We start from the raw sequence: 24,826 nt of genomic DNA on the forward strand, positions 1-24,826 counted from the left end.
GGTAGATGCCAGTGTTGTAACTGGGCTGGAACAGCTTGGCGAGGGGAGCGGCAAGTTCTGGAACACAAGTCTTCAGTACTAAGGCCGGAATGTTGTCAGGGTCTGCAGCCTTTGCACTATCCAGTGTCTCCAACCATTTCTTGATATCACGTGGAGTGAATCGAATTGGCTGAAGATTGGTATACTTCAGGCTGAAGATTGCTGTGAAAGCTTCAACCTTCTCTTATGCTGGAGTTTTTCATCATTGAGAATGGGGATATTTGTGGTGCCTCCTCCTCCAGTGAGTTACAAATTTGTCCACCACCATTCATGACTAGATGTAGTAGGACTGCAGAGATTAGCTCTGATATGTTTGTGTAGGATCACTCAGCTCTGCCTATCACTTGATAATGTCTTGCTGATTTGCTGATCTCGCCATAATGGTGTCAGGTCTGGATTGTCATAGTTACAGTGAGGATACCAGATCTCAAAGACCAATGAAGAGCTGAGTATCACTGATACCCCTGTCACCCCTGTTTGCGGTTTCAGGTTGTCTTCAATGTAATGCAGATGCTGTTCCAGAATTCCACACTCACTGCAGCCATGTTAGTCACTGACTATCCCATAGCTCAGGATGTTTCAATTGCTGGAATTTACATTCTGATTCCTCGAGAGTTTCTCACTTATTCTGAAGCTTTTATTGATTCTATCAGGCTTTTAAATTCCTACCGACCCAGATCTGTTTCTTTTCTTCATTACCAGCCTCCCCAAATGTTTCTGTTTTTAATTTTCTTGGAAATCAGGATCTGTTCCACTTGCTGCCTCAGTAATTGTTCGGGTTTCTCTTTGGCCTGCTTGAGTTCTTTCACACCAGTAGCATTTCTTTCTGAGAGGATGGCCCGATCAGGTGTTTGTAGCTTCATGTGGAGTGTAACTGCTCCTGTCAGCTAGCTCTGTCTTCGGCTGTCGTGTTGTCTTGAGCTTAAGCTGATGTTTTGTAACTGCAGCTGCTGAAACTGATCTGGTTAATGTGAGAGTTACAAATCAGCGATCTTTTAATTGGATAACAACAGGTCCTAGAGATCACAACAGGTCAGACAGCATCCATGGAGAGAGAGCGAGCTAATGTTTCAAATTGACTGGAATAGGCAGGTCTGAGTGGTGTTTTTTTGTCCATGGACACATGGGAATCTAGAAACAATAGCTCTGAATTTTACATTTTTTTGGAGGTCACTCTCTCCATTTTAAACTAGGGAAATTTGTGTACCTTCTACCTATATTTCTTTGACCCTCTCCTCGTTTCTATTAATCTAACACCCACTCTGATCAAAAACAGAAATTACTGGAGAAACTCAGCAGGTCTGGTAGCATCCTGAAGAAGGGCCTGTGCCCGAAACGTCGAATCTCCTGTTCCCTGGATGCTGCCTGACTGGCTGTGCTGTTCCAGCAATAAAGTTTCAACTTTGATCTCCAGCATCTGCAGACCTCACTTTCTCCTTTAACAACAGCCAAGTTTCACACAAACTTGCCTCCAAACCAAAGGAAAAGTTCCAGACCATAACAAAGTATTACATAGAAGAGCTCAAAGACTGAAACAGCACAGCTTCCATGTCTTGGAGCACAAACTAACATATGTTGTCAGCCCAGCAGTGTGATCAGATTTAAGACTGTTCTGATGAGGATCAGATGCCCATTGACTTGGACCATTGACCTAATAATGTTTTGATAACCAAACATGGTCTTGTATGGTGAATACTGATGTAGAACAGCAGTTTAAAACCTTTACCTTATACCACATAATATGCAGTCCAACTGAATCTTCACTGAGGAAGCTACTACAGTCCTTAACATACTAATCATGCTGACATGATTGGACAGGCTACAGCAGATACTTAATGTATCACGAATTGCAAAAAGCTTGCATACAAGTTTAGATAATAGGGAAGTCAGTTGCAATGTCGGCCACTATTTCAAAGGAAATGGAGTATAAAAAGAGGGAGGCCTTGCTAAAATTATACAAGGCCCCTCGTCAGACCACGTCTGGAATACAATGAACAGTTTTGGTCTCCTTATTTAAGGAAAGATATACTGGCATTGGAGGCAGCCCAGCGAAGGTTCTCGAGGTTAATCCTATAGAATCATAAAGTCCCTACTGTGCAGTAGCAGGACATTCAGCCCATCCAGTCCGCAACAACCCGCTGAACAGCATTCCACATTGACCATGCCCTACTCTATCCCTGTAACCATGAACCCTGTATTTCCCATGGCTAGTCCACCAGCCTGCACACTCCAGACAGTATGGGCAATTTAGCATGGCCATTCCACCTAACCTGCACGTCAGACTATGGGAGGAAGCCAGAATACCCAGAGGAAACTTACGCAGATACAGGAGAACGTGCAGACTCCACACAGTTGCCCAAAACTAGAATCGAATTTAGTATGGAGGAAATGTCTAGTGTGCAAGCAATAAGCAAAAAAACAGAAGTGCAGATGCTATAAATCTGAAGTCAAAACTGAAATTGCTGGAGAAACTCAATAGATCTAGCAGCATCTGTGGAGAGAAAGCAGAATACCTTCTTTGGGGCCAGAGACCTTTCTTCAGAACTGAACTCATTTGTTCTCTCCACAGATGCTGCCAGACCTCCTGAGTTTTTCCAGTACTTTGTTTTGGCTGTAGCGACTGGGATGTAGAGGATGTGCAAGGTTAAAATGGCCAATTTTTAATCACTAAAGAAATCAGGAGTTATGGGGAAAAGCCAGGAAAGCTGAGTTGAAAATTATCAGACTAACTATGGTCTTATTTATTGGCTAGGCAGACTCGATTGGCCAAATGGCTTAGTTCTGCAACTTATTTGATGATCATAGAATACCTATTGTGTGGAAGCAGGCTGTTTGGCTCATCAACTGCACACTAATTCTCTGAAGAGCATCTCATCCAGTCCCAGAATGGATGTATTGTCCCAGTTGAACTGGTGTCCCTCTTTATCTGTATGTTTGGATACCAGTGATTGTTGGTCATATCTTTTGGTGGCTAGTTGGTGCTCATGCATCCTGGTGGCTAGTGTATATCCAGACATGCAGACCAAGAGGGACCCAGTCAACTAGGACACTACATCCATCCTGGGACAAGCCAAACTCTCGAGGCCTAGCATTCAAACCGGAGCTCCATTAACAAACATAGATTTGGGCCTCATTTAGCAACCTGTCCGAAACAGAACTGGAAATGTTATCACCCACCACAGCAAACCAAGACCCATAAATAGCAAGTGGGACAATGCTTCATCGGAGACTCACTGATGTTGCCCAGTGTGGTGACAAAGAACAAATCCACCAGCTCAAGAGAGCAAACTGATAACCTGAGTTTATCAAATATTGGCATGCCCATATCGCACAGGTACCAGAGGTTGACAAAGATGCAAAAATGTCCTAATGGCTTGCATTCCATGACTCACTGTCTTGGCAACTGTTCCTTGGCCAAATTCTGTTTTCTTCTCTTCCCCCTGCAACCACACCTGTTAAGAATCTCTGTTAAGCTATGCTATTCACTTATCAAGTACCTTATTGTTAAAATATCTATCACAAATAGAGATCAAATTGGAGTACAGTGTTATATATTGTCTAGGCAATAGTTTTCTGCAGCAGTCAAGTTGCATACTAGCCATTGGTGGAGATCATCATCTCATACGGAAGAAGGGTCTTCCTGAGATTGATTTTGTTTTTGAAATTTTGTGGAGTAGGGAATGGGAAAACTGGGATTGAGATTGAGCAGTTTATCTCTGTTCTGGGACTCCAGTCCTATGTCCTTGTGTAGATGTGACAATTGCATTAATCTGGCAATTTTTGAGTTAAAATCTGTTAGGCAATGTCCTATGGGTAGCAGCATTGTTTCATTGAAATTGTTCACTTGGTTTGTTGAAGGCTGTCAATATTGAGATGTGCAAATACGATTGAATAAGTAATCTCTCAATGCTAATATTTTCTAATGGTGGAGACATCTTTTTAACGTTTCAACGCTTAATTCTTTAGCAAAGAGGAGTCTGCTGAAGTTGAGAAAATGGCTTTTCAGGAGGAGGAAAATGATGACCTGAATTATGTCTACTCTGAAGAAGAGGAGTATAATGAAGATTGGGAGGAGGAAAGCAGTGAGGAGGAACTGTACAAAAAAGACGTCAGTGATGTGAAAGGTAATTGATTACTCAGTGTGTAACAAAATATATTTAGGGAATGCTGAAATGTTTGCATTGGTAGACATGTAAATGCAGTTGGATCAAAATGTAAAATAGGTGTTTGTGCTGTGCAGTACAATTTGCATCTATTAAAAAAAAAACAAACGGAGGAAACCCGATTCTTTGCAATTTCTACTCTCTTTCAGTGGATATGTTATGCATGTGCGAGCGAGAAAGGTCAAGATAAACTGTGGTTCTGATTATCCCAATACATCTTTGATATTTGTATCATATGTCAATCTCACCACAACTCCCTTTCAGTCTATATGTAAGTGAATAACGTATACAGTGAACAGAAGTGAACTTCGTGGAGCGTTGAATATTTTCAATTAGTTTACTTTTACTTTACATGGTAATCTCATCCTCAGTTATAGACTCCTAAAACTGGCATAAATTTTGGATGTAGGTTTGCTCGCTGAGCTGAAAGGTTCATTTCCAGACGTTTTGGCACCATACAAGGTAACATCTTCAGTGGGCCTCCAGGCGAAGCACTGCTGATAATTCCTGCATTCTATTTATATGTTTGGGTTTGGGTTGGTGACATCATTTCCTGGGGCGATGTCATTTCCTGTGATATAATTTCTTGTTATTTTTCTCAGGGGATGGTTGATGGGGGTCTAACTCGATGTGTTTATTGATAGAGTTCAGGTTGGAATGCCATGCTTCTAGGAATTCTTGTGCGTGTCTTGGTCTGGCTTGTCCTAGAATTTATGTCGAAGTGGTGTCTGAGAATCGAAGACCTCCCTCCTCCCTGTCAAACTCAGAATCAATCTTCATGTTATTTGCTGACTTAGTTATCATGCTGCCCCCCCTCCCTCGTTATCATCTACATCATTTATATATATATTGTGAGCAATAAGTGACCCAGTACTGACGACTTTGGTATGCCAGGGCTGCTTACCTTGAGTCAAGCAAACTGCCTTCCACCACTGTCCTTTGTTGCCTTCCTCTAAGCCAGTTTTGTATACAACATGCCAGGTTACTGTTGGGATTAGGATTGCTGAACTCAAAAGGCAGCGGGTGGCAGGTGTTAGTGTCTTTTGATCCGGGTGTTGAATTTAGTTGGTGTAAATAGTGCTTGGTCTGGTAATGTGTTGCTGGAAAAGCACAGCAGGTCAGGCAGCATCCAAGGAACAGGAGAATTGACGTTTTGGGCATAAGCCCTTCTTCAGGAATGGCTTCCTGAAGAAGGGCTTACCTTGAGTCAAGCAAACTGCCTTCCACCACTGTCCTTTGTCGCCTTCCTCTAAGCCAGTTTTGTATACAGCATGCCAGGTTACTGTTGGGATTAGGATTGCTGAACTGAAAAGGCAAAAGGTCCTGAAGAAGGGTTTATGCCCGAAACGTCGATTCTCCTGTTCCTTGGATGCTGCCTGACCTGCTGCGCTTTTCCAGCAACACATTTTCAGCTCTGATCTCCAGCATCTGCAGCCCTCACTTTCTTCTTGGTCTGGTAATGGTCCTTTCAGTCACTAGGACTTTTCTGGGTGTGGAAGAAGTGACTGAGTTTTACAAAAGGTGAACAAGGAAAAGCTGCTGGAATTGCAATCAAGTTGGAGTTGGAGCTGTCTCTTCCGTGCTGAAAGGAGAGATTATTACAGTAATAATCAGCATTTAAATTTCCTGGCAGCACCATCCATATCTTTGGAGATGGTCAAAATACAATTGACAATGAAGCAGCTTGAGTTAGAGACAAAAGAAAGAGGAAAAGAAATGAAAGGCCCTAGCAGAACAAAGGAAAGGACAGAATTACATTAGCAGGACAACAGAGGAAAGGAAGAAAGAGAGGGAGGTTAAACTTCATAAATTGGCATTTAGACTGAAAAAAGACTGCTTCAAAGAATGGCGATGAAGGCTGAAGGTAAGTTTAATCAGGAAGAGAGTGATGATGAGTAGCCAAAGGCCTGGCGGGGATCTGTTTAAATCTGTTCAAGCATTGCCTATATTTGATAGGGAGGGTGTGGAAGCCTTTTTTATATCTTATTTGAAAAGGTTGCTAAACAAATGCAGTGACCATATGCTTTTGTTGATCCAACCAAAAAATTGATATAGAGGGAGATCTGGGGTGTTCGGGTCCATTGTATTCTGAATTTGGCAATGCCAGTTGATAGAGTGGTCAAAAAAGCATATGGCATATTTTCTTTCATCGGATGGGGTATTGAGCACAAGAGTTGACAAGAAATGTTGCAGTTGTTTGGTTCAGCCACATTTGGAATACTACGTACAGTTCTGGTCGCCACATTACTAAAAGGATGTGGATGCATTGGGGAGGGTGCAGAAGAGGTTCACCAGGATGTTACCTGGTATGGTGAGTGCTAGTTATGAAGACAGATTGAGTAGATTAGGATTATTTTTATTAGAAAAATGGAGGTTTGGGGTGGGACCTGATTGAAGTCTACAAAATCATGAGAGGTATAGACAGGGTGGATAGCAAGAAGAGTGGAGGACAATTACTAGGGGTCATGAGTTCAAGGTGACGGGGAAAGGTTTATGGGAGATATGTGTGGAAAGTTCTGTGTGCAAGAAGTGATAGGTGCCTGGAATGCGTTGCCAGTGGAGGTGGTAGAGGCAGGTATGATACCATCATTTAAGATGTATCTAGACAAATACATGAATGGGCAGGGAGCAGAGGGATGCAAATCCTTAGAAAATAGGTGGCAGGTTTAGATGGAAGATCTGGATAGGTGCAGGCTTGGAGAGCTGAAGTGCCTGTTGGTGTGCTGTAATTTTCTTTTGGTCTTTGTTTTGTAGGTAGAGCAAGTGTTGTATTTGCGTCAGTATCAAAGCAGGTATCTGGGTCATATGAGGAGGTGAAGAAAGCCATCTTAAGTGCATATGAGCTTGTGCTAGAAGCTTACAGACGTTTCAGGAATCTAAGGAGGGACCCCAGGTAAACCTACAAAACGTTTGAAAGGATCAAACAAAGTAATTTTGATAGGTTGGTCAGGGCATTAGAAAGAGAACAAACCTTTGACACTTGTAGAGAGATGATTATTTTGGAGGAGTTCAAAAATTCACTTCATGAGGTAGTGAGAACTTGTGGAAGAGCAGAGAGTTAAAAACGGTATGATTCGCAGCTGAAATGGCTGTTGGTTATGAGTTTATTCATAAATCAAAGTTTGGCTTCCAAAATCAATTCCAATCCATGAGGGATAGAAATTGGGGAAAAGAGGAATTCTCACATGGAAAGGGAAACATAGATTTCGGTGAAGAACGTAAGGATAACTTTGCTCATGGTAAAAAGGAAACCCTTGAAGGAGAAAGAAAAATTAAAAAGCTCCAGTCGCCCAAGGTGGGAATTGAATCTGGGTCCCTGGTGCTTTAAGGCAGCAGTGCTAACCACTGAGCCACTGTGCTGCCATTTGAGAGGATACAAGATCCTCACACAATCTTTGATGTTGAAAGATGAGATATGAACCTCTGAAGGACTATTGCCAAGAGAAGTTCTAGTAATGGGAATTCATGGTGAGACAAGAAGTGCTTAATTATGTGGAGTGAGATTAGAGTGTCCAGTGAAGAGTGGAGAAGTCATAATAGGAGTACTGGACAGATTCTCAGCTCCAGAAATATAATTTGTCCTTGGTAATGATGTAGCTGGATCACAAGTGGGAGTGCTGCCTACTGTGGTTGAAAAGACCGTGGAAACTCAGGCAACTGAAATTACAGGAAGCTTATCCTGACTGTGTGGTAACAAGTTCACAAAGAGATCAAAGAATACAGGTAAGAAAGTTGAAATGGAATTATCAGAATTCCTGTTTGATCAAATGGTTGAGACAACTAGGAGCAAATGGATGACAAAGTGGAAAATTTTAGTTCAAAGAAATTAACTGAGTTACAGCAGAAAGATGAGAAATTAAAGCAATTGTATCAAAAGGTATACACAGAAAAAGAATCTGAATGTGTCCCAGAATGCTACTGTCTTAAAAATGATACCTTAATGAGGAAATGGAGATCATCACATATATTCAGACAGATGAGAAATGGGCAGCAGTTCATCAAGATATTGTGAAACCTGAAGGGTTCAGAAAAGATTTACAAGGATGTTGCCAGGGTTGGAGGATCTGAGCTACAGCGAGAGGCTGAACAGGCTGGGGCTGTTTTCCCTGGAGCTCGGAGGGGTGACCTTATAGAGGTTTACAAAATTATGAGGGGCATGGATAGGATAAATAGACAAAGTCTTTACCCTGGGGTCGGGAAGTCCAGAACTAAAGGGGATAGGTTTAGGGTGAGGGGAAAGATATAAAAGAGACCTAAGGGGCAACTTTTTCACACAGAGGGTAGTACGTTTATGGAAAGAGCTGCCAGAGGAAGTGGTGGAGGCTGGTACAATTGCAACATTTAAGAGGCATTTGGATGGGTAGATGAATAGGAAGGGTTTGGAGGGATATGGGCAGGGTACTGGCAGTTGGGACTAGATTGGGTTGGGATATCTGGTCGGTATGGACGGGGTTGGACCCAAGTGTCTGTTTCCATGCTGGACATCTCTATGACTCTATAAGTCGTATTGCCATTGAGTGAGAGAAAGTTGTTGAGGATAGCACATGAGCTATCCGTAGTGGGTTATTTAGGGGTAAGAAAAACCCAAAATATAAAAACATCTTTACTTGTCTGGACTGCACGAGGATGTAGTTGAATTTTGCCAGACATGCCATATATGTCAAGTAATTGGAAACCTATAGACAGTAATAAAATCTGCACCTTTCATACCTATTCCTGCATTTGAGGAATCTTTTGCAAGAGTCTTAACTGATTGAGTAGGTCACTATCTAAAGCAAAGAGTTGGAATCAATATTTGTAAATAATTTCCAGAGGCTGTTCCATTTCGCAATATCACAGCTAAAAGGATTGTTGAGGAATTTCACTAGATAAGAACTACCCGCAATCAGATCAAGGGTCAAACTTGACGACATAATTATTCAAGGAATTATGGATATCTCAGGAATAAAATGAGTCAAATCTACTGTCTACCATCCAGAGTTGCAGGGAGCGCTTGAAAGATGGCATCAGACATTAAAGACCTTGTTGAGGGCTTATAGTCAAGACTTTCCAGATGATTGGGATAAAGGAATTCTGTTTGTACTTTTCACCATCGGAGAAGCACCAAATGAATCAACCAAATTCATTCAGTTTGAATTAGATTTTGGGCAGGAAGTGAGAGGATGGCTAAAATTGATTAAATAGAAATTGGTAAGTCAGAATTCAGCGACCACATATTTGGACTGTGTGTCAAATTTTTGGGAATGATTAAATAGAGAAGGGAAGTTGGCTAGACAGCATTTGAAAGTATCACAGTATACAATGAAACAGGAAGCAGACAAGAAGTCAAAAACCCATTATTTTGCTATTGGAGATAAGGTGTTAGTGTTACTTCCAGTGATAGGTGAACCTTTAAAAGCAAGGTTAAGTGGACCTTATCAAGTCGAAAGGAAAGTGAGTGAGGTGAACTCTATGATCAGGACTCCAGACAGACAGAAATCTGAGTGTATCATGTGAATATGCTCAAAAGGTATTTTGACAAGGAAGGAAAGCCAAAGGAGACTGTTATTGGTTACAATACAGAGGGAAGAACCAAGTTCAGAGGATTCTGAATTGGACATTTCTCAAATGAAATTGGGCAATGAGGAAATTGTCCAAAATTGGGATAAATTGCTGAGTTACCTTCCAGAGGAAAATTAAAATGACCTGAAAAAGTTATTGCAGTCGCATGGGGAGATATGTGGATATAAACTGGGATATACTAACCTAGTTTTTGTATGATGTAGATATAGGAAATGCTGTTCTGGTTAAGCAACATCTTTACAGGCATAACTCTCTAAAGTTGGCATGGTTTCAAAAGGAGATTGAATGCGTGCTCCAAGATAACACAATTGAAATGAGTTAGTGACTGGAGCTGACCCATAGTAAAGATGCCAAAGCCAGATGGTACCCAGTGGTTATGTGTGCATTATTACAAAGTCAGTGCAGTTATAAAGACTGATGCATATCCAATTCCACATTTGTGTTGAAAAGGTGGGACAAGCATCTTATTTTTCGAAGTTGGACTTGCTCAGAGGAAGCTACTTTTGGCCGAAAGAACACAGACAATATTGGCTTTTGTAACATATCAGTTTCAAGTCATGCTGTTTGGTGTAAAAGATTCGCCAGCACATTGCAAAGGCTAACCAATAAGGTCATTGCCTGATCACCCATTTGTGTAGTTTATATTGATGACCTGATGATTTGTAGTCACACAGGGAAGGAGTATTTGCAACATTTATAAAAATTGTTCGATCAGGGGCAGCTTGGTGAATTTGCCAAAGCCCAAGTCACCTTCCTGGTCCATGTTATTGGACATGGACAAATGGCCCCACAAAATATAAAAGCAAAGGTAATTGGGGAGTTTCCCTTACCATTCACAAAAAGCGCAGTTCTACGATTCCTGGGATTGAGTGGGTTTTATCAGAAATTCAAACCAAATTTTAGCAGTGTGGCTGCTCCACTCCCAGAATTACTAAAGAAAGGCAAGGAGTTTTAGTGGACAATGGACTGTCAGAAGGTATTTGGCAGTCTGAAAGCTGTGTAATTCACTGCTGCAGTGTTAGCCACACCTAATTATGCAGAGTCATTCAAGGTGGCTATCAATGAGAGTTATGTGGGTGTCGGTTCTGTGCTCTTGTAGGAAGACAGCGAGAAGATAGAAAGACCTATCGAGTATTTCTCCAGGAACTTGAACATTCATCAGAAATATTCGGCAGTTGAGAAGGCAACTTTGAGCTTAGTGTTGGCATTACAACATTTAAACATTTATGTTGCCAGTCACGTGTCTGAGACAATCATATACACTGATCGTAACCCAAGTTTATGGAGAAATTTAAGGACAAAAGTTCCAGACTGTTTCGATGGAGCTTCTTGTCACCGCAATTCAATTTGAAAATTGTACATGTGGCAAGAAAATGTGATTGCTGACACATTGTCAAGACTTGGATGACAAATGGAGGCATTCGGTGGCAGGAGTAAACGAACTGAAATAGAATGTGGTATTACATGTTTACATATTTATAGTCAATGTAATGTATATGTGTATTGTAGTGTACTGACAATTTAAAGGTTTTTAAAATAAAGCCATCTTTGGTATTGATAGGTTTTCTTTAAGGGGGACATATGACTGTGTTGCTGTTTTAACAAGATTAGTCTGACCTTAATTTTTTTTTCTTCAGAAGCGTCATAAAGGCAAAGGTTCCGATATGTCTGGAAATATTTATTGAAAAGCTTTTAAGTGTTTTTTTAAAACATTTGTACAGTGAAAGGGGAGTGGCCTGTTCTCCCAGTTCAAGGGTTTGGTTTAGTTTGATTTGGTTTTAGCAAGTTGTTTTGTTTTCACCTGCTGGTCACATTTTACCTGGGAACCCAGAGAAGCAGTTCTATGCTAATCCTCTCTATCTGACATCTCTCTCTTGTAAGAACCTGTATTTGATTTTTACCTTTTTTTTTGCCAAGGGAATGTTTATAGGGATGTTACAAATCTTTGGTACAGCATCATTAAGTTGTGATAGAGTCGATTGGGTTTTCAGATAGGTTATGCTATTCTAAATTCAGTTGTTTTTTATTTAGTATTTCATTAGTCTGTAAATAAATTCTGTTTTGTTTAAAACTAAATGGTTGGGCCAGCTGCATCATTCCTGGAATATCCACTTAACTTTTCTAGTTGTCTTGAGGGGTAAAGGCCTGGGCTGCCGCCTTGAATAGTTTTCAGGGGGTCTGGCCTCGTCTGTAATAGCAGTAAATGGCTCCCTCACTAATAATGTGACATCATCTCCTCTTTTACATCCTTGCCGTCTCACCAGAAGGTCCTATGACCCAGAATGTTGAGTTGTCAATCCTGTTTTCCCCGCAACCATGTCTCTGTGATGGTAACAATGTCTTAATTCCATGTGTCAATCCGTACTTTTAACTCTATCTTACCAAAATACTTGGAGCACTAGAGACCTGTCAGCCTCGCCATACACCTTTGAGACACAACATGAATAAACTCCCTCTGCTGAGGTTCCTTTTCTCAGATATGCTTTGTCACTATTGAAAATTCTGCTTCTGCTTCTGTCAAAAGCACTATGACGGCCTCCCTTTTTGGTTCACATCAGACCGTTTGTTGTGGTTCCACATTCCCAGAAACAACTCCAGAGATCCAGGAATTGAAAACTGTCCATCCTGCACTAACTCTTGAACCATGAATTCATCTGCATATTCTCCTATTTTTGTTCTTGCTGGCACATGGTATCATGCATAATTCTGAGATTGCAACTTTTGAGGTGTTGCTTTTTAGTCTACTGCCTAGCTACCTGAACTCTTGATGCAAGACCCCATCCCTTAAACTCCCTATTACCAATGTGCACCATAGCCTTAATCTTATCAGCCTCTCCCTTCAGGATGCTGTGCAGCCAGTTGATGACATCCTTGAACCTGGCATCAGGGCGATGACACATCATCCTGGAGTCACATTGGCGGCCATAAGAAACACTTCCTGTTCCCCAAACTAATGAATCCCCCATCACTATTACTCCTGCTTTCTTATTCATTCCTCCTTGTACAGTCAGGCTGCTTGTGGTGCCAGATACTTGGTTCTGTCTGCAATCCTTCGAGGAATCAGTGCTCTCAGCTTCCAAAATGGAAAACAGTTTTGTGAGCGGGACTCCAGGGGTCTCATGTACTATCTGCCTGTTCTCTTTGCCTGATGGTCACTCATTCCCTTCTTGCCTTCAGATCCATCAGCTGTGATGTGACCACTCCTCTAAGCCTGCTATCCAGGTAAATCTCAGTCTCACATGGTGTGCCCCAGTATCTCAGACTTTTTTTCACTTATTAATTCATTCACAGGATGAGGACATCACTGACCATGCAGTTATTTGTTGCCCATCCTTCATTGTCCAGAGGGCAGTCAAAAGTCAACCACATGGCTGTGGGTCATGTAAGCCAGACAAGGTATAAACAGCAATCAAACTACTGTTCAGGCTTTGAAACCTGGAGCTTACGCTCTGCAGTTTTTTTTTTGAGGTTGAGGCAGAAAATTCCAGCTCACTCCTTTGGAAGTATGCTGTGCAAACTTAATGCGTACAGTCAAAGGTGCTGTAGCAAAACTAAAGCACCTGAGGCCAGGAACATGTACAGGCTATGTGTGCGCACCAGCCTCCGTGCTCTATTTCCTGATCATGGTGACTTTGTCTTCTTTGAAATTTACCAATGTCTTCATATTTTCTGAATGAGATTTAACGATAATCTTAGACAATACATCGAACTGACCGATAGGCACAAGTTAATTCTACTTGTCAGTTGTCTTTGATTCTAAGCTTAGATTAGATTTCTGTTAATAAAAACATTTGAGGTTACACTCCATTGCACAAGTTGAAGGGAATTTGGGGTGCCATTCAAAGTTTTAGAGTTTCTGTATAGTGGAATCTGTGGGACTGTTCCTGATCCATGTACAGTGATTTCAGTTTAGTTTGTATCAACTGAATGTTAAAGACGAATGATGCACATACTCACCAGCTAAAGATTTGTTTCCTTGGTTAAATCTAGAATGGTTTTCATGGAATAAATTTAGAAACATTGGGTGATTTAGGTTAAATGTGCAAATGTGGATAATTGCATCAATGTTCAGGCCTTTAATTGAAAATGCATTTTGTAAAAAACGCTAGTCGCATAATACTATATCTGGTTCATGGGGTCAGGATCTGTATATGTGACTTTGGTCCTCTGTTGGCTTCTGAGTTCATTGTGACATCTTGCGTACTATATCCTGGCTGTTCTCTCTCTCTGTTTCCTGTTGGATGTCTGTGGGTCATTTTGATGACCTGAAGGGTCATGATGTTGCCTGTCGGCGCTCTTTCATCTCTAACCAAACTGTTTCCACACTTTGGTTTCTTGAATATATATCATCTGTCTCTCTTGTGCTAAATGTTATCTACTTTGCAGAACCACTTGCCTAGTTCTGCCTGTGTCATTGGCACGCACATGGACCATGTAAACCGTATCACCCCTGTCCCATGGGCTCGCGCTGTCCTCGGTCACAGCTGTCTGTGGAGTCGAGCTGTCCTTGGTCAGTGCTGTCTGTGAGGTCATTCTGTCCTTGATTACTTCTCTCTCTCTGTGGGGTCGAGCATGACCTTTGTCGGTGCTCTCTATGGATTGTCCAGTGAACAGTGGGGACACGGATAGTTTTTGGGGATGAGGTAGATTGTGCACCCAGGGCCCAAATGGATGTGGTCAAATGCAGGCTGGATGATGTGGATGTTTGTAACCTAGAAATTAACCTATAAAACATCATTTTTGCACTTTTAATTGTTTAATCTGTTGTCTAGAATTGCTAACAATTAACAAACCAATTTGACTATTAATATTCCTGGCCTTTGTTCTAGTTTGCCTGTATCGTTGTTTGTTTTTATCTGAGAATTAAACTGCATGTGAGTTACTTTTCACGTCTTAATCATGAGGCGATAATGGGTTTCTGAGTAGGATTTTTTGATGCAATGAACTAGTATGGTTCATACTTAACTCTGATCTCTGTTTCCAGAATTCTTAGACATTCCGACTTCTTCATTCTTCCCTTGCCTTTTTATTTCCATTTGATCTGTATCCTATCTGATTTGATTTATTACTGTCATGTGTACCAAGGTTCAGTGAAAAGTGTTGTCTGACCCACTTTACAGGCAGCGCATGCTGAACAAGTGCATCAGGGTCACAGGACAGGGTGCAGGATACAATGGTACAACTGGTGAGAAAGAGGGGGGGGTGGGGTATAGTTAATCTGTGGAACTCATTGCCGCAGAGAGCTGTGAAGGCCAAGTCATTTCATGTATTTAAGACAGAGATTAGCTTTTGTTCAAAGGAATCGAGGGTTACGGTTAGAAGGCAAGGGAGTGGGGTTTAGAAGCATATCAGCCATGATTGGATGGCATAGCAGACTTTATAGATCATATCGTCTAATTCTGCCCCTATACCTATGGTCTTATGGTATGAAATATGGAAGTTAACTGTTAGTTGCTATCAGAATTTTACGTTTTAATCTGCTCAATTTGTCATGGTTCTGGTGATGTCTTGCTCTGCTTCATCTGCCTTATCCAAAGCCCTTGATAATATGGTTGATTTTGAAATCCTTGCTTCCCTTTGCTGAAATTCCAAGTTTGAAGCCTTCCAGTGGGCTTTCTGCTCTTGCCGGAAAACTGAAACAACCCTTATCTCATAAATGACTTCCTGCATGACTGTGATCATAATGCATGTCTGATGTCCAATAATTAATGACCTAACTTTCTTCCAACAAAATAGTGGGAAGCTTGAAAATAATGCTTGGTTCTTGCTGTTTCAATAGCTGTGAACAGCCAGTACCACATGGATCTAGAAGTGGTGCTATTCTAGAATAGGGTCTGGAGCAACCCACGTGGTGGTTCTATCAGAACCCACAAAAACACGGACTGATTGCACAGAATGTATGTCCTTTTTCATGTGGCTTTGTTTCGATCAACAGAAATACATTTCTGGTCCATCCCTTTGTCACATCTGAGTCTCCCAGCCATTCTAGCTCTATTTATACCCTGGCCCCAGCTCCCAGTCCTCCTCCTATTGGAAACAACCTTTAATTGAGGGGAAAAGTTTCCACTATGCTACTGATTATAAGATCTGTGCCGTTTTCTTCCACTGATTACATCCCTCTCCCTGGAAATAGACTGAGGCTGAACTGGACTGTTTACAAAATTGGAGATATATTTATCAAATGGCTTGCTTTCAGTCACAGAGCAGCCTTGTCATTTCAACTTCCATTTGTCCATGTCCTAGATCTTTCCAAGTGCAGTGCACTTATCGAACTCCTCACCGACTTGGCTCCTGATTTGACAACAATTTAGTTTTAAATCCCTCCAAAGCCCTGCTGTTTCTGATTGTAGTAACTAATAATTTGGGTCTCTTATGTTTCCATGATTTTAATCCCATGAATACTGGCAGGTGTGCCTTCAACTGTTCATATTTTGAATTCTGCAGTTTTGTTTCTAAAAATTATTTACCCTCCTGTCTCGCTCATTCCTTAAGCTCTTTCAAACCTGTACTGGTACCAGTTTCCAATTCTAAAGTGCCTTGGGATATTTTACTGTGTAAAGATGCTTTGGGAATTCAAGTTCTTGATGAATAAGAGACCTGTGGAAAATGTTGTTAGAGTACATTGAGTTCAGAGCTGCCATAACTTACTTGCACAGGACCAAGATTTGAGTTGACCATTGAGGTAAAAGACACAATGGGATGCTTGCGTTTTCTGCTTCAGTCACCATGAGTTTGTGTGAGCTTCTTAATTAAGATTGCAAATTTCTTTGAAATAACTATCAAAGGTTAAACAGTTTACTGCAACTACTATGGTTTCAGAGCAGTGTGCTAATTTGTGCTAGCTGCATCTGAATGAGAGTGAATATTGCACTGTACTTTGCTAAATTTGCTCCTGAGACATGGTCTTTAATGACCTGCTTTCCCAAGGTTACTGTGTTCTTTGTTATTTAACTTAGTGTGCCTCATTGCTTTGCCTGTAGAATTTGTCCCAGGATTAGTCTGCCTATAAGCTCTCTCTGATGCTGTGTCCTATCTCCTCCACACAGTTGTCTGCTCTCAGGAGGCTGTGACTGGTCCCTGTCGGGCCATGATGCCTCGCTGGTATTTCAACGTCAACGAGAAGAAATGTTTTCGGTTCATCTATGGAGGTTGTGGAGGCAACAGAAACAATTTTGAGTCCGAGGAATACTGTATGGCTGTATGTAAACAAATGAGTAAGTCAGCTTCTTGCTGCAGCAGCCTACCTGCTTAGTATCGCTCTTTCCTGACCAATCAACCAATTTACCTTGTACCTCACTAGTCCTTGTGATTTAAAAATCTAGAGTGTGGGGCTGGAAAAGCACAGCAGGTCAGGCAGCATCCGAAGAGCAGGAAAATCGACTTTTCATTCCTGATGAATGGCTTTTGCCCAAAATGTCTATTTTCCTGCTGCTCGAATGCTGCCTGACCTGCTGTGCTTTTCCAGCACCACACTTTCGACTCTAATCTCCAGCATCTGCAGTACTCTTTGCCTCGTGATGTAAAACTTTAATTCTCCTTCTTGGGCTTTGCTGTCACCCTTTTGTAGGTCTGCATCCTTCCAGATCTGAAACCCCTGGTGATAATTTCCTTGGGCAATTTTCATACCTTTCCTCTGATACCTTTCTGTCATTATCTATGTATATAATCAGCTTTGCTGTCAAGTGTTATGTCTGATCAACAACTTTTGAAAATCCAAGGTAAGTGTGGAGAGGCATACGTTGTTCTGAGTCAGTGTGAAAATATGCAGTTGTCCTTCTGGGTGGAAAATTCACAGTATGTGGAGCTCGAGCTCCTTGTTCAAGTTTCAGGTATTTGATATGATTTTTAACTTTAATTATTTGCCAAGATAGAACATAACAGTTTCATATCCTTCAGCTGTCACTCACTGTAGCCTGTCTTTTTTATTCTATTTTATCAGTGCCTACAGGATATGATTCACCACTGACACAAAAGTATGAGCAGAGTATTTTGGTTGACGTGAGGTGTTATTTACTGATTCAGCTGCCTGCCAGTGTATATCTTTTTTGTTTCGTCTCGTCTCGTCTCCGTCAAGTTTTTTCCTTTTCTGAAGTGATACCTGGGGAAACTGCTGATGTTGTTTAGTGTTATCTTATAAGCCCACCCTTATGTCTTGCATTGAGCATTGAAAAGGCCCATCATTGAGCTAAATTTGCAGGTGACAGGTTAGGATGTAACAATCAGCATTTCAAGCCTATATTTCATGAATCTGATCAATGTGGCAAATCTGCAAGTTGAGCTAAAAGTGTAGATGGAACCTAATTTGTATGATAACTGGATAAATTCACTGAGCCATTTATTGGACAGCAGAGGACAAAATGCCCCCACCCTGTGTTCAACTTGAGATTTTTTCTGAGGGAAACCTTTTGATTTCAGGGGCTGTTTTTGATTTTCAGTGGCTCCTATCTGATTCTCATTTGCTCATGAATTCATTGATTCACTCAATTAATGTTGCCTTCTGTATTTGTGCTGATCTACTAATTTCTTAGAAGAATTATAATGGGTGGCATGATGGTTCAGTGATTAGCACTGCTGCCTCCATGCCAGGGACCTGGTTTCAATTCTACCGTCAGGTGACTGTCATGTTTGTGCATTCTCCATGTCTGCGTGGTTTTCTTCCCAAAGTCCAAAGATGTGTAGGTTAAGTGGATTGGCCATGCTAAATTGCCCAGAGAATCCAGGGATGTGCAAGCTCGGTGGACTAGACATGGGAAATGCAGGGTTGGGTCTGGGTGGGATGGTCTTTGGAGTGTTGGTGTACACTCAATGGACCAAATGGCCTACTTCCACACTGGAGGGCTTCTGTGATTCTATTAATTCATCAATATCCTCAATTATCAATTCTGTTATTTAAAGCTATAAAACACAAAGAAAACATTAATCTCTCAGATCCCACAGGCTTTAAATTGGCACTAGACAATTGGCAAAAGTTAGAAGCAAGAGTCTGTTTTTGAAAATAGTCAGCATGTCTTTGTCGAGAAGAGCTTATCTCACAAATCTTATTGAAGAATTGACAAAGATAATTGATGAAGGTAGGGCAGTGAATGTTGTCTACATGGACTTCACTAAAGCATTTGACAAGGTCCCTCATGGTAGGCTGGTCCCGAAGATTAAGACACATAGGATCCATAGTGACTTGCCAAGATAGATCTAAAATTGGCTTAGTCATAGACAATGGAGGTAAGTTGTGGAGGGGTGTTTTTTTCAGAGCCTGATTTGCCCTGTCTCTCACACATATTTTGAGTGCTGCTGTATGCTTCTTGTTTAGTCAATCCTGGTGGCAATCACTGAAAAGACAAAACTCTTGCCCAGGTCAGAGGAATTTTCTTGTGAGCTCATTCATCAAGTCTGCTCCCACAACCCTCTTTGTAGTGAGTTGCATGATATGAAATTTTTTTTAAAGTGCTCTTCTTATCAAATTCTGATGGTACAAGGACCTTGCAGTCCTTGTACCATCAGTTGATAGGATGTTTATTTTGCTAACTTTATCAAAACTTGTCACAATTTTGTAATCATTATTCAATATCCTTTCAATCTTCTGGGCACCAAGGAAAAGGAAAATGTGATGACCGAATTGGATATAATTCTCTTGTTGAGGTGCAACAAAGCTTTATTTTGTGTAACGTGCCAACTTTTATACTCAGTGCCTCTATTTGTAATGCCCAAGATCCTCTGTCCTTTGGTAAGTTGCCCTCAATTTGCCTTTGCACTTTGATGTATGCAAGCATCCAGATCCATGGTCCTTGCAAATTCTTTCCAACTATACCATGAAGCTATGACTGCAAGGCACTGTTGAAATCCAGTTGTGGCAGTTTAAGAAATTGAATTTGGGTTTTAAAAAATCTGATAATAAACAGTAATCAAAGGTATTGTTATTCAGGAAAAGAAACCCGTTCTTGGTTGATTTGGCTGCTTGTTTCTAATTCCAATTGATTCTTCATTGCCCTCTGAAGAACCAGTCAGTTAGCTGTGTTCTCTCCTTCAAAAAGGCCTACCATCATGTCGACCATTTAGGGCTGGGCTATAAAGACTGGCTTTGCCATGTGGAGCCAACATCCTAAGTTTTATTTCACTGGATAATATATTGTGTACACTGTTAACAATTTTAAAAATGCGCTGAATGTTTTCTCAAGTTTAGCATCGTTCTTACTAGTGAATGACACTGCCAGTAACAACAGCAACTTATCTTGACTGCAAGTATCCAAGTAGATAAAGCTCTGACCTAGTGCTTTAACAGTGAGAATTTGCATGTATTTGGCATTGTTGTTTCTGGGATTCACAAGAGCATAATTCGTTTGTTCTCGAAGGTAGATTGATGGCGAATACTTGAATGACAAGGACATTTTTGACAGAATAATTTCCCTATTACTATGTCCCACATCAAAAATAATAAAGTATGATGACTTTACCCTTGTCACAGTTGAGGTTTTGTAATGTTGTTTCAAGACTCCCTTTAAATAAAGGGGATCATAGGACTTGGTCTGAACTCTTTTCAGCAACAGGCCTGGGTGAGATGGCTATTAAAGATTATGGAGTTATTATTCCCAAGCCAAAATGGGAACTAGATGGAGTTGGTGACAGCAGACCCCAGCAGGCTTAAGGATGTGTCTGGACTGCAGGTATCATCATGTCCATGCACAGTGGCATGTGCATACCACCCTACCTTAATTTTATAGAGTAATTGAGTCATACAGCATAGAAGTAGGCTCTATGCCCCACCATGTGTATGCCAATTAACAAACACAAAACTGCACTAATCCCATTTATATGCACTTGGTCCATAATTTATTAAGCCCTGGCATTTTTAAGTGCTCATACAGATGCTGCTTAAATGTTGAGAGTACCTGCTTTGACCACCCTCTCAATAAGCATGTTTGATATTTCTACCACCTGGGTGAAAAAATGTTTCCTCCGATCCCCTCTGAACCACTTAGTCCTCTCCCTTTAAACTCATGTCCTCTGATCTTAGACATGTTGCCCATGGGGAAAAGATTCTCACAGTCTACCCTTTTTATGCCTGTCATAATTTGTATATTTCAGTTGGATCCCCCCTCAGTTTCCTGTGCTCCAGGAAAAACAACCCCAGCCTATTCACACTCTTCTCATAACTGAGGTTATCCATCCCAGGCAACATCACAGTGAAACAAAAATAAAAATCCAAAGAACTATGGATGCTGTAAATCACAAACAAAAATAGAGATCACTGGAAAAGCTGAACAGATTTGGCAGCATCTATGGAGAGAAATCAGAATTAATGTTTCGGGTCGAGTGACCCTTCCTCAGAATATCCTGGTGAATCGTCTTTGCATCCTCTCCAGTGCAGTCATGTCCTTCTGATAGTGTGGCGACCAGAGCTGCACACCGTTTGTAACCTAACCAATGCTCTATAAGGTGCAAGAAGACTTCCCTGCTCCTATATTCTGTGCCCCTAATAATGAAAGCAAGCATCCCGTATTAGAGATCTACTGACTTGTACACCGAGGTCCCTTTATTCTGCAGTACTTCTGAGGGATATTCATTGACCCTTTCCTTAATAGACCTTCCAAGTTACATCAGCTCCTGAACATCAACAACATCACCAATTTTTGTGTCATCTGCAAACTTACTAATTATGCCTTCTACGTTCACATCTAAATCATTAATAACATGCAGAGATCTCTGTGGTACGTTACTGGTCACGACTTTACAATCTCAAAAATAACCCTGCCCTGTCACCCTTTGACTCCTATGTGTAGCCAGTTTTTGACCCAGTTTGTCAACTTGCCTTGGAGCATTTGGGTCAGCCTCCCATGTGGATCCTTATCAAAGGCCTCACTGAAGCCACATCAACTGCACAACCCTTATCAATATATTTTGTCCCCTTTCAAAAAACTCAAATAAATTAGTCCGACAGGTTCTCTTTCCAACAAATCCATGCTTATCTCAGATCAATCCCTGCCTTTCCAAGAAAGTTAAGAATTGCAGATGCTGGAAATCAGAAACAAAAACTTCAGTTGCTGGAAAAAGTGAACAGGTCTGGCAGCATCTGTGGAGAAAATAGAGTTAAAATGTTAGATCGAGTGATCCTTCTTCAGAAATGTTCTGAAGAAAGGTCACTGGACACAGCATTAATGCTGTTTTCTCATCACAAATGCTGCTAGACTTGCTGTGTTTTTAGAAATTTCTGTTCTTGTTACCTATTGTTCCAAGTGTTGATTAATCCAGTCCCTCAGAATTTTTTCAAATAAGTTCCTTACCACTGACGTCAGACTAATGATCCATAATTATCTGGCCTATCCATGTTGCTATCTTGAACAAAGGATTTACGCTAGCTCTCCAGCAATCTGGCGTATCACCTGTGGTCAGTGAAGTATTAAGTATCTCTGTCAGGGCCCCAGCAATCATCTTTTCCTTCCATAACAGCCTGGAATACCTCATCAGGTCCTGGGGATTTATGCACCATAATGCCCACTAAAACATCTTATACCTTCTCCATATTAATCTTAATACACTTTAGAACCTCACCATCATAATTAAAATCTCCTGTTACTTTGTTTCCCCTATGTTGATCAGAAATACTCATTTAAGACCTTATCCACATTCTCTCGCTTCACACTCAAGTTGCCCCTTTGTTCTCTCATAGTCCCCATTCTATCCCTGATGATCCTCTTGCTCTTCATATAAAATGCCTTGGGGTTCACCCTAATCTTATCTGGTAAAGGCATTTTGTGGCCCTTCTTTGCCTTGTTTCAGCACTTCCCCACACACACACTATATTACTGAAGGGCCTCACCTGTTTTTAATGCTCTGTACCTAATGTTTGCTCCCATGTTTTCCTTTTATCAAACTATTGATATCAATTGACATCCAGGGTTCCCTGATCTTGGTGCCCTAACCATTCATTCTCGAGGAATGTCCCCAAACTCTCATAGTATTACTTTTAAAAACACTTTTAGGAGCTTTCATGTTAATTTTTTTTAGAACAACTATTAATTCCTTTGGCTGCTTTCTCTTGCATTTCATCCCGGTTCTCCCCTCAATTCAGTTCATGTTGCAGGCAGCATCACCAGATGGTCCCCCTCACTTTTTAGTTCCCATTGGTGATTGTTTTTCCTACTTTTGAATATTTGCATTAGTGATTTAATGCACCTTAGAGCCTCAGTAAATATCCGCTACTCTTGCTTTTCTGCTAAACTATGGAGTTGGTAATCTTGTTTTTAAAAATTGCACTCCAGGAATCAACCTAAATAACTTGAAAAGAATAAAATTCTGGTGTTTAGAATTTTTCTTTTACTTGAAAAACTTCAATTTATTGCAGCCATCGTTAAAATTTAAATCCTTTTTGGGCATGAGTGCTCTTTGCGCCATCTAGAGATCGTGCTCGAACCATGCACAGCCTAAAGATTAAAGGGAGGCCATGGTTGTTTTGCTGGGATGGGGGTTGGGGAATCATCTGTGTTTACAGTTGTTCCTTTCCAAAGTCCCAGGCAAGTGTGAGAATGTTGCGTTATAAACTTTTATGCTCTTAAGTTGTCCCTCTTTTACCAAGATAAAAGAGAGTTGAGGTATTGAGGCAAGCCAGTTCACATTTCTACTTTGATACAAGGCCCATGTGATTTGTCTTGCTGTGAAGAGACGGGCTTTGAATAGGGAAGGGTCTTGAAGATATCTGTGAAATTTGGGCATAGTTTGCTGGGGATCTCGGAGAAAAAGAGCAGTTAAAAGGTATCTGTAATTAATCAACCCAAATCAGAGGTGAGGCCTTGCCCTCTGATCGAAAATACCAAATTTGCAATGATTTTCAATTTGTCTAGTTTGTTGAAGGGAGAATGGCCAGGAAAACCCATACTGTGAAAAATATTCTTGAGTCATAAGTTGCAAAGCTATGGAAGGAAGGCAAGTGAGTCCTCGAGATCTGGGGATGTCTTTGGATTGTGTACAGGAAAATCAAATGACTACTTGAGTGACAGTACAGTTTACCTGATGAAGCAGGTTTTCTGGTTAGGTAAGAAACAATAGGGGAGAATTCTGTTCTGTATTTTAAAGTATAACTTATGTACAAAAGTAGTGTTTAGTCAGTGTTGCATTTAGTCTGGTTGCTAAAGTGAGTGTCTTAAAATCTGAAATTTTTGATTTTTAAAAGCTTAGCCACGTCTACAAGGATTGTAACAATGTGCATGCCTCATTTTAAGTCACTGTCCCTACCTGGTTGGCACTAAGCTAATTTTTCTAAGCTAGCCGCAAAACTTTAGTAAATTGACGCAATGGATTGTTGGAAGCATTTTACAGGATCAGATTTATAGCCAACATTAATAACCAGCATCGCAATTATGAGCATAATTTGGGTTTGTATTATTCAGGGTATGCATTGTCTAAGTTTGAATGTGCACAGGCTCAAAAGCTGACTAATGCTCTGTTTTGCAGTTCTCTCAACTCCTCAACCGGCAGATGAAGTGGACGTTTATTTTGAAACACCCGCGGATGAAAATGAGCATGCACGTTTCGCAAAGGCTAAACAGCAACTTGAGGTCAGACATCGTGACCGCATGGATAAGGTATTAAGCACACATGTTGTCTTTACTTTTTGCTGAAATGAAATTTAGCCAGGAAGCTGCATGGAACATTCTGATCATCCTTCTTAGTCTATCAACCTAAGATAGTGTTAGAACATAGAACAATACAGCACAGAACAGGCCCTTCGGCCCACGATGTTGTGCCGAACATTTGTCCTAGTTTAAGCACCCATCCATGTACCTATCCAATTGCCACTTAAAGTTCGCCAGTGATTCTGACTCTGCCACTCCCACAGGCAGCGCATTCCATGTCCCCACCACTCTCTGGGCAAAGAACCTACCCCTGACATCTCCCCTATACCTTCCACCCTTCACCTGAAATTTATGTCCCCTTGTAACACACTGTTGTACCCAGGGAAAAAGTTTCTGATTGTCTACTCTATCTATTCCCCTGATCATCTTATACACCTCTATCAAGTCACTCCTCATCCTTCTCCGTTCCAACGAGAAAAGGCCTAGCACGCTCAACCT

At 41.0% G+C, this 24,826-nt stretch overlaps 1 protein-coding gene across 3 annotated transcripts in view; it reads left to right on the top strand.

Moving 5' to 3' along the window:
• The window catches only part of aplp2 (amyloid beta (A4) precursor-like protein 2), a 223,482-nt gene that overhangs the window by 100,295 nt on the left and 98,361 nt on the right, over positions 1 to 24,826 (top strand). For 2 of the 3 annotated variants that reach the window (XM_043676955.1, XM_043676956.1), the window contains exons 6-8: positions 4,006 to 4,163; positions 16,811 to 16,978; positions 24,207 to 24,337. In XM_043676955.1, coding sequence (XP_043532890.1) covers positions 4,006 to 4,163; positions 16,811 to 16,978; positions 24,207 to 24,337 — 457 coding nt within the window. The remainder of the gene's footprint in view (positions 1 to 4,005; positions 4,164 to 16,810; positions 16,979 to 24,206; positions 24,338 to 24,826) is intronic. The other variant, XM_043676957.1, reaches the window with a different exon arrangement.

The sequence above is a fragment of the Chiloscyllium plagiosum genome, chromosome 35 (genome assembly GCF_004010195.1).
Source record: "Chiloscyllium plagiosum isolate BGI_BamShark_2017 chromosome 35, ASM401019v2, whole genome shotgun sequence".
NCBI classification, from domain to species: Eukaryota; Metazoa; Chordata; class Chondrichthyes; order Orectolobiformes; family Hemiscylliidae; genus Chiloscyllium; species Chiloscyllium plagiosum.